At 41.5% G+C, this 14,759-nt stretch overlaps 1 protein-coding gene across 1 annotated transcript in view; it reads left to right on the forward strand.

The window, feature by feature from the left end:
* Positions 1–250: 250 nt before the first annotated feature.
* LOC126336323 (lens fiber major intrinsic protein-like) overlaps positions 251–14,759 on the forward strand; it is a 142,518-nt gene continuing 128,009 nt past the window's right edge. Inside the window, exon 1 of the mRNA XM_049999885.1 lies at positions 251–441. Coding sequence (XP_049855842.1) covers positions 373–441 — 69 coding nt within the window. The 5' untranslated portion in view covers positions 251–372. The remainder of the gene's footprint in view (positions 442–14,759) is intronic.

Genomic DNA, 14,759 nt, shown 5'->3' on the forward strand with positions numbered 1-14,759 from the left:
GAAGGTGTGATCGGCACATTGTTGTACGATTTGATATGAGAGTGTTATCTCAGACGGGTCACTTACGAGAACCATTGTAACTAAGCAAATGACATAGGTGGAGAAACTGGTGTGCAAACCGTCTTATGAAAAGAAGAGGTAGCGTCACGGTCGCTACGTTATCGCATCCGTACGTCGCGAGCGGCTTGTGCAGACCCGTGATTGCTTCCACACTGACGTAGGAGTGACGCGGAGGCTGCAGTGGGTGAGCTTAGGCCTCGGCTGCCGGCTGCTGACACGCCGACCTGGCTCCGCCAGCTGCAGTCGCCCGCCTCCCGCCCAGCCGCTCTGCCACAGCGCTCTTACGGGGCCACAAACCCAGGACCCGCCGCCATGAGGGACCTCTCCAGCGCCAGCGGCCGTAGCAACACTGCACTACCAGCAGAAAGGGACGCTCCCTACGTGAGTAACACTACTGTCATTTCCGTACCACATTCGTCTGTTTCTGTAGGCCAAGAAAGTATTTTTGACTACTCAACAACATACAAATGACATCGCTTTAAAGAAGAATGTGATACAGCAGTACCAAGTGCCGTAAACGCGTACACGAATTAATGTTGCTATCTGTAGGTAACATAAACAAATTATGCTTCCTGTATGTCTGTAAGTTTGGGGGGAATCAGCTTTCTGTTTGGAATTATGCATGCTGGGATATAAATTCATTACCAAAGACTAACTTCTCAGTCTTCCACCTCCGTAAAATTTGCACGAAATATTTACTTCTTACTCATTAAAGCATCTAACTCCCATGTATAAAACAACTTCCGAGCTCTGATTATATTGCAAATCAGTTAAAGTGCTAACTGTCTGACATTAAGCGTGCAAAATCCGTTTCAGGAAAGCTAATTTTTCATGCATCTCACTTGTTATGACGTCATCTCTCATAAAGTATGTGTCGTACAACATTATTCTGTTGGTGCATATGTTCGTAGCGTTCTTCCTTAAGTTTAATAAACACAAACGATACAAAAATCAAATGGCTCTGAGCACTATGGGACTTAACTTCTGAGGTCATCAGTCCCCTAGAACTTAGAACTACTTAAACCTAACTAACCTAATGACACCACACACATCCATGCCCGAGGCAGGATTCGAACCTACGACCGTAGCGGTCACGCGGTTCCAGACTGTAGCGCCTAGAACCGAACGGCCACTTAGGCCTGCACAAATGATACGTATAACAGAATTTAGTCGTCAGTAATATATTATCCTCCACTATTTACAAAAGTATGCCAACACTGGGGTTGCTTTTCGATTTCGCCACTGTAGAAATCACGTGGTTTTGGGGCAAAGAACTCGTCGAGAGCATTTTCATCCGGTAAAGAAATCCCTTGTAGGCTGCTGGATAGAGAGCGGAAACGTGAATATCTGAGGGCGCAAGATCAGGTGAACGAGGTGAGTGCGGAATGACTTCCCAACCCAACTCCTGTGTAATGTTTTTTGTTAGTCTAGCAGAACGCGGGCGTGCGTTATCGTGTATTGGCATTACTTCACGCAGTCTCCATGGCCGTTGTTCTTGAACATCTTCTGCAAGACGTCTCAGTTGTTGACAATAAATGTCAACAGTGACACTTACACCTCGGGGAAGCTATTGATGTTATACCACACCGTTGCTATTCCACCATATGCATAACATTAAACTTTGTGGATGCGAGCAGTTCTTTGTACGGGGAGTTGCCGCTTTGTTTCGGCGCAATCATCCCTTTCTTTTCTTTATGTATGTAGGAAGACGCCATTTCGCTTCACAAGTAACGATACAGGATATGAATGCTCGCTGTTGTTCACGAGCCAGTTGATGACGAGCAAGCAGATCAAAAGCGTCAGCACATCCCCAAAAACATACTTTTTTCTTATTAGGGGCATTGTACTGCCACCTACTGCCAGATACTCCATATCAGCGACCTCCCTAGTCATTAGACATCGAGAGAGAGCAGAATGGGACGCTCCGAGAAACTCAGAAACTTCGAACGAGGTCAGGTGATTGGGCATCACTAATGTCATACGTCTGTACGCGGGATTTCCACACTCCTGAACATCCCTGGTTCCACTGCTTCCGATGTGATAGTGAAGTGGGAATGTGAAGGGACACGTACAGCACAAAAGCCTACAAGCGGACCTCGTCTGTTGACTGACGGAGACCTCCAACAGTTGAAGACGGTCGTAATATGTAATAGGCAGATAGATATCTATCCAGACTATCACTCAGTAATTCCAAACCGCTTCAGGACCTACTGCAAGTACTATGACAGTTAGGCGGGAGGTGAGAGAACCTGGATTTCATGGTGGAGCGGCTGTTCATAAGCCACACATCACACCGCTAAATGCCAAACGACGCCTCGCTTGGTGTAAGGAGCGTAAACATTGGACAATTGAACAGTGGTTCAAATGGCTCTGAGCACTATAGGACTCAACTGCTATGGTCATTAGTCCCCTAGAACTTAGAACTACTTAAACCTAACTAACCTAAGGACATCACACACATCCATGCCCGAGGCAGGATTCGAACCTGCGACCGTAGCAGTCGCACGGTTCCGGACTGCGTGCCTAGAACCGCGAGACCACCGCGGCCGGCAATTGAACAGTGGGAAAACGTTGTATGGAGTGACGAATCACGGTACACAATGTGGGTTTGGCGAACGCCCGGTCAACGTCATCTGCCAGCGTGTGTAGTGCCAGCAGTGAAATTCGAAGCCGGTGTTGTTATGGTGTGGTCGTGTTTTTCAGGAAGGGGACTTGCACCCCTTGTTGTTTTGCGTGGCACTATCACAGCACAGGCCTACATTGATGTTTTAAGCACCCTCACAGTTGAAGATCAATTCAGGAATGGCGACTGCATCTTTCAGCACGATCGAGCACCTGTTCATAATGCACGGCCTGTAGCAGAGTGGTTACACGACAATAACACCCCTGAAATGGACTGACCTGCACAGAGTCCTGACCTCAATCCTATAGAACACCTTTGGGATGTTCTGGAGTGCCGACTTCGTACCAGGCCTCACCGACCGACATCGATACCTCGCCTCAGTGCAGCTCTCCGTGAAGAATGGGCTGCCATTCCCAAGAAACCTTCCAGCACGTGATTGAATGTATGTCTGCGAGAGTGGAAGCTGTCATCAAGCCAAGGGAGGGCCAACACCATATTTAATTCCAGCATTACCGATGGAAGGCGCCACGAACTTGTAAGTAATTTCAGCCAGTTGTCCGGATACTTTTGATCACATATTGTATGTACTCATGAATTCGCTTCTCTTTCTGGAGACTGCAGAAAAGGGGCCACAGTGACAACTTTCAAACAAGGACTGGTGGGATTATTTTGTGACACTGTCAGAGTGTCATAAAGTACCCCGTGAAGTGTCGATATTTTTCTTGTGTTCTGATATCCCATGCAAAATACACAATAAGACAAAGAAAACACGTGCATGTCGTCCTGTTTTCGTAGTGCGGTATTCCAGTGCCAAAACACAATTACGTTTTTGTCTCCCTTAACTATGTGCAAAGATTCTTTTATCTTCTCATACTTTATTTCAATTTCTTCATCACCTATCGGGATAGATGGCATACGTACCTGTAATTCGTGGATGGTGGCTTCATACCGGTCATGGATGTGATAATGGGTTCAGTATGTTGTCTACAGCAGCTTAGCAACATTCCTGTTTTCGTATTCTTTATTAGACCTACTCCAATATAAAACAAAAAGGAAAAATTGATTTCTTCTGCTATTCTTAGAAGGACATCTTATTTCATCTTTCTGTCAGTCCATTTCATTTTCAGCATTTTTCTCGACAACAACATTCCAAAGATATTGTCAGAAGAATCACAACACCAAACTACATTTAAGTGATTAACAATGCAAAGTCACAGGCTACTGTAAGTACGAGATAAGCCATTGCAGATGTTAAATACTGGTACATTAATAACCGGTTTAACCACCAGTCTGATGAATACAAGCATGCAAGCGTCTGTGGGATGAAGTTCCACTTGTTCGGCCAGTCTGTCGACGGTTAATGCTGGTTGTGGATAACTCTGGAGTTGTCATCCGATGAAGTTCCATCTACTCTCGACTGGTGACAGATCGGATGATCAAGCAAGCCAAGGCAATATGTCGACACTCTGTAGAACGTGTTGGGTTACAATAGCGGTATGTGTGCGAGCGTTATCCTGTTGGAAAACACGATGTGGAATGTTGTTCATGAATAGCAGCACGACGGGTCGAGTCACCAGATTGAAACACCTTAGCATTCAGGATGCCTGGGATATACTGTCATATGAAATCGAGCCCAGACAATAACTCCAGGTGTAGGTTCAGGGTGTCTAGCATGCAGATATGTTGGTTGCAGGCCTTCAATTGACGTCCTTCTAACCAACACACAGCGGTCAATGGTATCGAGGCAGAATCAACTTTTATAAGAAAACATTGTAGGCTGCCTACTCATCAAATGTGGGATCCCTAGGAAACCTGCTTTCTCAGATCGCTACACAACAATTCAAGCAAATCGTATTAAAGAAGTTTATTACAAAAGGAAATGATCACAATACTTAATTCTGAGAATTTACAATGATCTGTCGCAGGCAAAGGGCGACAGACAAAATAAGAAATATCTTCAGTATAGACAGTTACTAATACAAGAGAAGTAATACAGTTCCTATGTTGCTGCTATACAAGTGCCTATTCTTGATGCTGCTGTGGAAGTCATAGAACTGCTAGTCTTCAACTGGGCTGTGGCCAGGCGGAGCGGGGCTTACATGCTCTTTGTGCCACTACTGTTGGGTTGTCCTCCTGGAGAGCACTCTCTGTTCTAACGATCCCGACCAGAGTGGCGGCGCTTGATTTTACGTCGGAACAGAAAACACAAAAGGCCTCCACTATCCCCTCTAACGAGAGCTCGCTTGACACCATTTCAGTCGCAAGTGGCGGTGCTTTTTGTGGTCACACTAAGGGCTTCTGGCTCGGAGCTGGCCTTGAAGTAACCGATATAAGTTCGTTGAGTCACTGTGGTGCCAACTGCTGATCAAATAGTTGCTGCAGAAGCAGTACGATGCTCCAGAGCCATACACCCAACACGATGGTCTTCCCTCTCGGTAGTGCCTTGTGCGATCTCGAGAAAGGACTTCTCCTGACCGTATATTTTTGTGATCACCGCTGCCAGTAATAATGTATAGTGGCTACGTTCCTGCCCTATTACACAACCTCGTTCAAACTCGGTGAGATATTAATAATGGCATCTTTGTCACCTTAAAGGCATTCTCAAGTAACATCAACGTCAAATCTCAAAGGTAATTAATGCTCACAGCTGCTACAGTCTGTACTTAAAGAAAACCTGATTTGCATCGTCATAGTGGCGCTACTACTGCGAAATTTGAATATACAACATCTTTCAGACGAAGGAACACGCCTACTAACTTTCTTTTATATCGCACAACAGGTTCTTGCTTTGCGATTTTTTTCTGTCAGTGTATTATTTCTATTTCGTTTAGACAGTCCATGATTCACTGCCACAGAGTACCGTAATCGAGATAAAACACTTGGCGAATACTTCTTTTGATATTACTGGATTCTTTTTTTTTTACTGTTAATAAACATTTTGCATTTTCATAAGGTACTTTACTTTCATAAGTTTCTTTAGCCATCAAATTTCTATTTCTTGTTTCCCACTGCAGTACGTCTAATAAAGAATCAGAAAACAGTAGTACGGGTAAGTTGCTGCAGACAGCATAGTGAACGCATTTTCGCAGTCAAGATAGGTACAAAGCCAGCAGGCACTCAAAGAGTACAGGCTTATATGACACATATCTCCGCAGATGAAGAAACAGAAATAAATTATGATCAGACAAAAGAAATTTTACATATAGTTAAGGCAGACAAAAACGTAATTGTATCTTGGGACTGGAATTCAGTATTGGAAAAAGAACGAGACGAAAAAACAGTATAAGAAAGTGCACTGTCGGGAGACAAGTGAAATGGGATGCCGCCTGGTTGAATTTGGCACATAGCATGATGTAATCATTCGCAACATCCAATTTAAGAACCATGAAAGAAGGTTGTATTCGTGGAATACACCTAGAGACATCGGAAGTTTCATATAGATTACATTGTGGTAAGACAGAGATTTCGGAATGAGATTTTAAACAGCAAAACATTTCCAGAGGCAGATGTGGACTCTGATCATAAGTTATGCTTGATGAACTGCACATTAAAACTGAGGGATTGCAAAAAGTCAGGAAAAAAAGGGAATGGGACATTGAAAAATTAAAATAATCGGAAGTTGTTGAAAGTGTAAAAAACAGCATTAGGAAACGACTGGGCCAAAGAGGGAACTTGACTGCAACAGAAGACGAACGATTAGCTTTGAGAGATGAAAAGATGAAGGCAGAAGAGAATTCAATAGGGAAAAAGACAATTTCCAGCAGAAATCCTTGAGCAACACGCGTGACACTGAATTTGGTCGACGAAAAGAATAAACATAAAAATGTAGCAAATGAAACAAGCAGCAGAAAATTCACAAAATTCACACGTCAAAAACTGAGATTCAAAGAAATTCCAAAATGGCAATGCAGGAATGGCCAGTTGATAAATACAAGGCTGTAGAACCACGCATAACTAAAGCAAAGAGCGATTCGGCCTACACGAAAAATTAAACAATCTTTGGAGAAAAGAGAAGCACTTGCTTTTGTATTAAGTGTTCAGACGGCAGACAAATATTATTCAAAGAAGAGTGCACAAGCAGGTGGAACGAGTGTGTAGAAGGGCTGTAAAAGAGAAATGTACCTGAAGAGAATATTACGCAAAGCGAAGAGGAAGTAGGTAAACATGAGATAAAGTATTACAGGAAGAACTGGATAGAGCACTGAAAAACCTAAGTCGAAAAAAGGTGAGTAGGTGACACTCTCTCAGAATAATTAGGTCCTTGAGCCGGCCATGACAAAACTTGGTAAGCAAGTGCATCAGTCGCGACGTACCCTCAGACTTCAATAAGTCTTTTCCAAAGAAGGCAGGTGCTGACTGGTGTGAATATTACCAAACAATCAGTTTAATAAGCTGCGGTTTCAAAATACTGCCTCGAATTATTTACAGAAGAATGGTAAAACTAGCAGAAGCCTATCTCGGAGAAGATGACTTTGGGTTCTATTCAGGAATAATGTAAGAAGCTGCGACTTATCTTTCAAGATAGGCTGAATAAAGACGAACTTCCATTTATAGCGGCCCAGATGTTGCCAACGCTGTTTCGTGTACACAACCTAAGTTTCACTGGGAAGCGCTTACACGCCTTCCATACTGTCTCTACTTCCTACCAAGCAATTTCCGTAGTTTTTGGGACCTAAGGAAAGAGATTCGTGACCGTCGATTTGCTTTGGACGAAAAGGTGCACACCAGGGAGCAGTCGTAGCTCCGGAGACAGCCGCAACAATGTATCCAGGAGGGCACTGACCATTTTGTCTCATAGCTGGATAAATGTATTAACAGTTATGGAGACTACTTTTGAAAAAGTAAACAACTTACTTTTCTCCACCTGTTTTGTTTTCATTTGATTGTGCCTTGGATAAATGTATCGAGGCATGGTGGTTACTTTTGAAAAAATAAACGACTTACCTGTTTCGTTTTCATTTGATTATCCCTTATAGATTTCGAAAAAGTTTTTGACGATATTGACTGGAATATGCTCTTTGAAATTCTGAAAGTAGCAGGGATAAAATAAGGGTGCGAAAAGTTATCTACAACTTGTACACAAATCAGACTGCTGTTAAAAGTATAGACGGCCATGAAACGGAAGCACTAGCCAAGAAGGGAATAAGACGGATTGTAGAGTATCCCCTTTGTTATTCGATATGCACAATGAACAAGCAGTAAGAAAGCCAAGGAGAAATTTGGCAAAGTTTAACATACAAAGAGAAGAAATAAAAACTGAATTTTTCCGATGACATTCTACTCCTGTCAAAGACGCAAAGGATTTGGAACATCTATTGAACGGAATCAATAAGGAATCTATAATGTCTTGAATATACATTATAGTATGAAATCAACAAAAGTAACTAGATTATAATCTATTTAAATCAGGCGATTCCAAGGGGACTAGATTAATAAATCAGACACTGAAACTAAATGTCCTTTTCTTTTTGAGCATAAAATAAATGACCACAACCGAAGTATCGAGGATATTTTGATCATTTACCCAATAACATAAAAGGTCTGACAGGTAGCGAAGCAAGTTTTAACTCTAATTTAAAATCATTTCTCCTTAAAAACTGGTAGCCAGCAAAAAAATAATTGTAGTTACATGAGGTGTACCCATAACATTTCGATAAAGAAATCGTTCAAATTATCTGTGGGACAAATAAATAATTATAAAGTGGAGATTGGCAGTAGTATGTAAAGAGTTTCTGAGAAAGAAAAATTTGTCAACACGGAATACGAATTTAAGTTTAGGGTATCTTATATGAAGGAATTTGTGTGGAGTGTAGCCTAGTGAAAGTGAAATGTGGACCACAAACAGTTCAGACAAGAAGTGAACAAAAGCTTTTGTTATGCGGTGTTACAGCTGAGGACTGGATGGGTAGATGCGAAACTGATGAGGAGGCACTGACTCGAACTGGGCAGCATAAATATTTGGCACAATTGGACTAAAAGAAGGGTTCAACTGATAGGACACATCCCAAGGCATCAAGGAATAGTTTGCTAATTGGAGGAAAAGTAGGCGTAAAAATTGTAGTGGAAGAAGATCACGGCTATTCTACAGTAAGTATTTTCAAATGGATGGATGTGGCAGTAATTATTCATAGTTGAAGAGGCCTGACATATTGTGACTAGACGAACTGTGGGTTCTTTTTTATCGCTCTGAGTGAGGCTCATGAAGCCAGAATACATGAAATATTTTTTCACTCTGTTACATAAATGAATAAAATATTTACTTCTCTGTGACACATTTCTACGAGGTGCGGCAATAAAGTAACGAGACTGATGTGAAAAAAAAAGTTGCTTACCGTTTTAGTCTAGTTTAGTGTTGTCTCCTTCAAAGTAGTTCTCTTGTGGTTGCACACACTTTTTCAAGCGTTTCTGCCATTGATGGTAACATTCCTGGAACTCATCTTCTGTAATATCCTCCTAGGCCCTCGTCACAGAATTTTGTACATCTTGTGTTGTTATAAAATGGTGTCCTTTGACCGCCGTTTTGACTCTTGGAAATAGAAAAAAAGTCGCACGGAGCGATATCTGGTGAATAAGGTGGCTGTGGTAGTACTGAAAATTGTTTTGAGGTTAAAAATTGCTGTACTGACAGAGCAGTATGGGATGGAGCATTATCGTGATGCAGAATCCAATTATCAGCAATGTTGGTACGGACACGAAGAACTCTTTCACGAAGTCTTTCTAAAATTTCTTTGCAGTAAAACTGGTTAACTGTTTGTCCAGGAGGCACCTACTCTCTATGAACAATTCGCTTGGAATCAAAGAATCACACAGGCATGCATTTCATTTTTGACTTTGACATGCGAGCTTTTTTGGTCTGGGTGATCCGTTTGAGCACCATTGCGAACTTTGGCGTTTTGTCTCTGGACCGTACTGAAAAAAAAAAACCTTTCATCACCAGTGATAACACGGCTCAAAAATTCTGGATTGATTTCCAGGGTCTTTAGTTAATATTAGACGAACCGTTTCTCGATTGATGTTCAGTTCTTCTGCAATCATTTTCACGGATAATCTTCGATCAGATCATACGAGTTCACGCAGCCTGGCCAAGTTGACATCTGTCCGTGAGGTTGATGGTCGTCCACTGCGGTATTCATCTTCAACATTCGTTCTGCCTTCACTAAACATTTTATGCCGATGAAAAACTTGAGCTCTTGACATAACCTTATCTCCAAAAGCCTTTTGAAGCTTACCGTAAGTTTTCGTCGCGTTTTCACCCAGTTTAACGCAAAAAGAAATGGCATACCGTTGCGCAATATTGTGCAGTTCCATTTCCGTGACAAGAGACACAAACACGTGTTAGCTTATTACAGCACAACTCACGACTGAGCAGTTGCATCGATGTGTCACTTGGACTAGAAGCAGCTTATAGACCAAGGGCAAGATATAGTGCCTACGCAAGCCTGCAGGGCTGCCACATCTTGCCAAGAAAATCAGTCTCATTACTTTATTGTCGCACCTCGTAGACCATAGGATTGCTTGGTAATTTACACTGTCACTCGTTATGAAAGCATCACTTGATGCAGTAACTTAACTGTTCTCTTAAGGTTCAATGTTCGACATTTACATCAGCACAAGTTGACATGAAACTTCAACAGTTCATTGTCTCTACACAAAAATGTTGACCTCTGTAGCTGAGATCACCAGTTGGGTCTCAGTTCTTGTACGCTCGCACTATATTGGCCTCAGTGGGAGCGCACTGCTATGCTAAGAGCCTTCTGTAGCGCTTCCCATTGGTTGTTGCGCACTCCAGCGAGCCGTCGCCAATGTCTGCGGCGGCATCGACTCGTTTTGCCGACTTTGGTGTGGCACCGCGACCTATGGACGACACCACAGAATCAAACCATTGTTTGGACTGAACACCAAACAACACAAGGCAACCGCTTAAGCAACTGAAGACCTCAGCTGGAAACAGTGTTAAGGGATGGTCTATGAGAAACAACAGAGTTATTACATGTAAAACATGATAAGGATGTGCAATAGTTCCACGATAAAACAAGAACTGGCCGCTCTCTCTCTAATTTCAGATTCGCACTAATGGCAACTTTGTCATGATGTCTGCACTTAAACAGTTGTAAGAACCAAAATTGTGGCTCCTAGTAGTAGTAGAGTGCTCTGTTTTTGCGCCAGGAATGTGCTTTTCAGGGATGAATTGGACAAATACGGGGATTATGAGGATAACTAAAACTCAGACAAAGACCCTGAAATGTTCTGGAGCACAAACTGGGTAGATGTGAATAATTCCATAAACAAGTGAACAATTTTAACTTGCCCTTACCATCGTTTTTGTGAATTTACGTGACAGGTGTGATGGCAGAAATGTTAAGCGACATCCTTAATATTATAGATTGCTGTTTGACGTTGTGATACTTCTTTATTTCTAAACGTGATAACGCAAATCTTAGTAACATAACGAGAAACAATTCGGACGTGTTAAATTCGTACTTTCGAGAGTTTTCACAGAAATGTTTCGTTACCTTGACCGGCGAGTAAACAGTAGTAATTCAGTTGTAACCCAGTTTGTAAGTAAACAATTTTAAGTACCTGTTGATGTTTTTTTAAGAATAAAATTTTGGAGAGCATTTAGTTTTCAAAAACTTGTCACTACTCTAGAAATATTTGAACACAATGGCTTCTATCAATAACACTACATATACTTGAAATGTCTTAAATGTAGATTTTATTCGCTACAGTCTGGAACCTGCGACCGCTGCGGTCGCACGTTCGAATCCTGCCTTGGGCATGGATGTGTGTGATGTCCTTAGGTTACTTAGGTTTAAGTGGTTCTAAGTTCTAGGGGACTGATGACCTCAGAACTTAAGTCCCATAGTGCTCAGAGCCATTTGAAGCATTTTATTGAAACTTTACTGTGCAATTACTCAAAACAAACAACTTGTCCCTTCCCATTGTTTACATCCAAGGTCTTCTATTATGTAATTATACAAAACAATAGCTTTATCGACACTGGCATATGAAATGAAGAAAACAACTTAACCAAATATCTGCAATGACGTACCAATGAAAAGATACGGATACAAGATTTGGCTGATAATGGGACGAAAAAAATTACTTATATCAGGGTTAATATAAAGTGCGACGACCGAGCATATGTTTGGCAGAAAATGCCTAAAACAAAATCTATGATTGATGATGATAGTAATGTTGTCGAACGCAGATGGTCATCTAAAAGGCGAGAACTAGGAAATAACTCCAGTTCGAGAGAACTAGGAAATAACTCCAGTTCTATCACAAATTGAGAAACTGTAACATTTTCGAAATATTTAGGAATACCTTTCAATCATTCTACTTCTGGAAATAACGTAAGAACAGAATCAAGCACGAAATGTGAACTACAATAAGAGTTGTCTTATACGCTCAGTACTGAAGCTGCAGTAAAAATAAAAAGCAGTAAAAATAAAAATACGGACCTTTCCAGTTCAAACTGGCAACAGAACAAAAGTCATTAGTCCGAAATGTTATTAATAAATATCTCTGGATTATCATTCATACTTTCTGAATTTCGACATTTCCTTAAATTTGCTTTATGCCTTGTACTTCGAGTTTGTAATTGTTGTGTGACTTACTAGGGGTAGCCATAAAATCTTAAGTATAATTTTGATAAAACAAAGGTTACTTTATTAATTTTTTGGTTGTTTGAAATTACATTTTCCCAGTGCTGGAACACAAATTCCTGCTCCACAGTGCTCTAGCAGTACAGCTATTTCACTTTGTTCCAGAACTACAAATGAGTATCCATTAAGAAAAAATTAATGAGAGCGACAAACGAAGTCTTATGACTACCTCCACTCCTCGCAAGTGGTGATATCTCTCGACTTTTTTCTCTGTGTCTCTATCTTAAAAATCAGAAATGTCATATCTTAAAAAGGTAAAATCCGAGATTGGTTCGAACGTTTTAGTCAGCGGTATGATTTATGACCGAACTAGTTCATTAGCAAGGAACTACATCACTTTTGTTTTGGCACAAGTGATTATGCAATTACATTCCCTTGCAATGACAAAGAATTCGTATAACAACATTTAGAGCTCGTAATACTAATAAAGCCACGTTGTATAACGTATCAGAAGAAACTGAGTATAGACCTGAAATCAGCTGTCAGTTTCTCACTCACGGGCTCCATTCGCTCCATTTCGCTTCATCTAATTCACCTCGTGTGCGTTTCTTGTACTAGAACAAGGCATTGTCCTCCGCCACATTTCTTTAATTTTTTTCCGCTGGTGCTGCGAGAATGAATCTATCGTTGTGGTGATCGGAAACATACATGAAAACATGAGTGACAACGAAAATATGTGTCTGGCCAGGTGAGTGCTTGTATGGACGCAAGGTTAAGGCGACGAGTCGCAGTAAATGAGCTTCGATTCCCAGTCGCGCACAAATTTTCGGTTGTCTCTTCATATTAGCCGTGATACAATTTCATATCTTTGCATCTTCATTGATTTCGTCCGCGTGAACGTCGTCACGTTGTAACAGCACTCAAGTTCTAATCCGAAAGATGGATCAACACTTACTGCTGAAAGCACTATTATTAAGAACAACAACGTACAGCCCGAGCAGTGATCATCTGCTGGAAGGAGAGTACAGTTATTTATACAAATATCGAAATTTCAGAAGTTAATATTGGTACATGCATAGAATATCCCACATATACGAACACTGCAAGTATAAGATATTTCTAGAACGTGCCAGAAATGAATGATACGAAATGACCTTGGTTGTCATGTTTGGACCGACAACCGTAACAGGCCACCAGCGACGCTAAGCATTACACCACGCCCATGGCACAACAGCTTGTGGCATTATACAGGGTGAGGCGAAATTCGCGCACTCGGGTTTCGCAGCGTGACTCCTCACATGCCAGCGATAAAAAAATGTCTGTCACAAAATTTCGTCCGGCGATTACATCCGACAGAAAAAGGACGTTAAAGAGTGGCAATCTGACAATACTGTAACTACATGTATCGCAACTCTGTAAACAAACGGCAGAGCTCTGCTGTACAGTTGGTGCAGTGGATTGAATTTTGAGCTAGCATGCAGGAGGTCGAGGGTTCGATCCTGGGTTCAAGAATGTATTTTTAATTTGGTAAATGTAGTCCAAGTGGTACAGTATCTAGCATTTAATCGTCAACAGCGATTGCAGCGAGTCCTCTGGAAAACATTTGCACTTACATACGACAATCGTAGAAATGGAAGATTGGTCAGGTTTGAAAGATGCCCTTTCTACGTCGTGGGCTCGAATTTATTTGCACCACTTCCTCTAGTAGAAGCGAAACCGGTTTTCTTTGCACCCTCCTCTAATGGTCACATAGATTAGTACCAACTATTTTTATTGCTCCGTTTAGGTCCGTTACATTTCGTTAAGGCCATACGTTACCAGTAGGACTAGCAACGTGCTTTGCGAATAATTCCCAAACTCGGTTACTATTTGTATGTGTTATCACCATGGTCCCATTAATTGTTTGAACTATCTGTTTCTTATTTGTCTAACCACGTATTTGTTATGTTTGGCGTTACAAAATGTTGTAAATTTAGGGTACGTGTGACACAAGACACGGTATATATTACATTATGAAATGTCAGAATGAAATTACCAAATAAAAAATATGCACCCCAACCCAGGATTGAATCCTCCTGCACTCTAACCCAACTGCGTCAACTATGCAGCACGATTAAAATGTGCAGTCAGAGGTAGTAACCATACGTGTTGTTACAGAATTGCCAGATTGCCACTCTTTAACGTCCTTTTTTTTGCCGGACGAAATTTTGTGACAGACATTTTTTTATCGCTGACATGTGAGGAGTCGCGCTGCGAAGCCCGAGTGCGCGAATTTCGCTTCACCCTGTATAGCCTGAGACAAAAAAAGGGGGAGGTAGAGAGAGAGAGACGCAAGACGGAGGACTAACCGAGTTGGACGGAAATCGGTAGATGTAACGTACATCTACAGAGAAACAAATGATTACAATTTCCGAAAAACTGGATGATTTGTTCAAGAGAAACAGCTTCACAAATTGAGCAAGTCAATA

Source organism: Schistocerca gregaria, chromosome 2 (assembly GCF_023897955.1).
Source record: "Schistocerca gregaria isolate iqSchGreg1 chromosome 2, iqSchGreg1.2, whole genome shotgun sequence".
Taxonomy (NCBI): domain Eukaryota; kingdom Metazoa; phylum Arthropoda; class Insecta; order Orthoptera; family Acrididae; genus Schistocerca; species Schistocerca gregaria.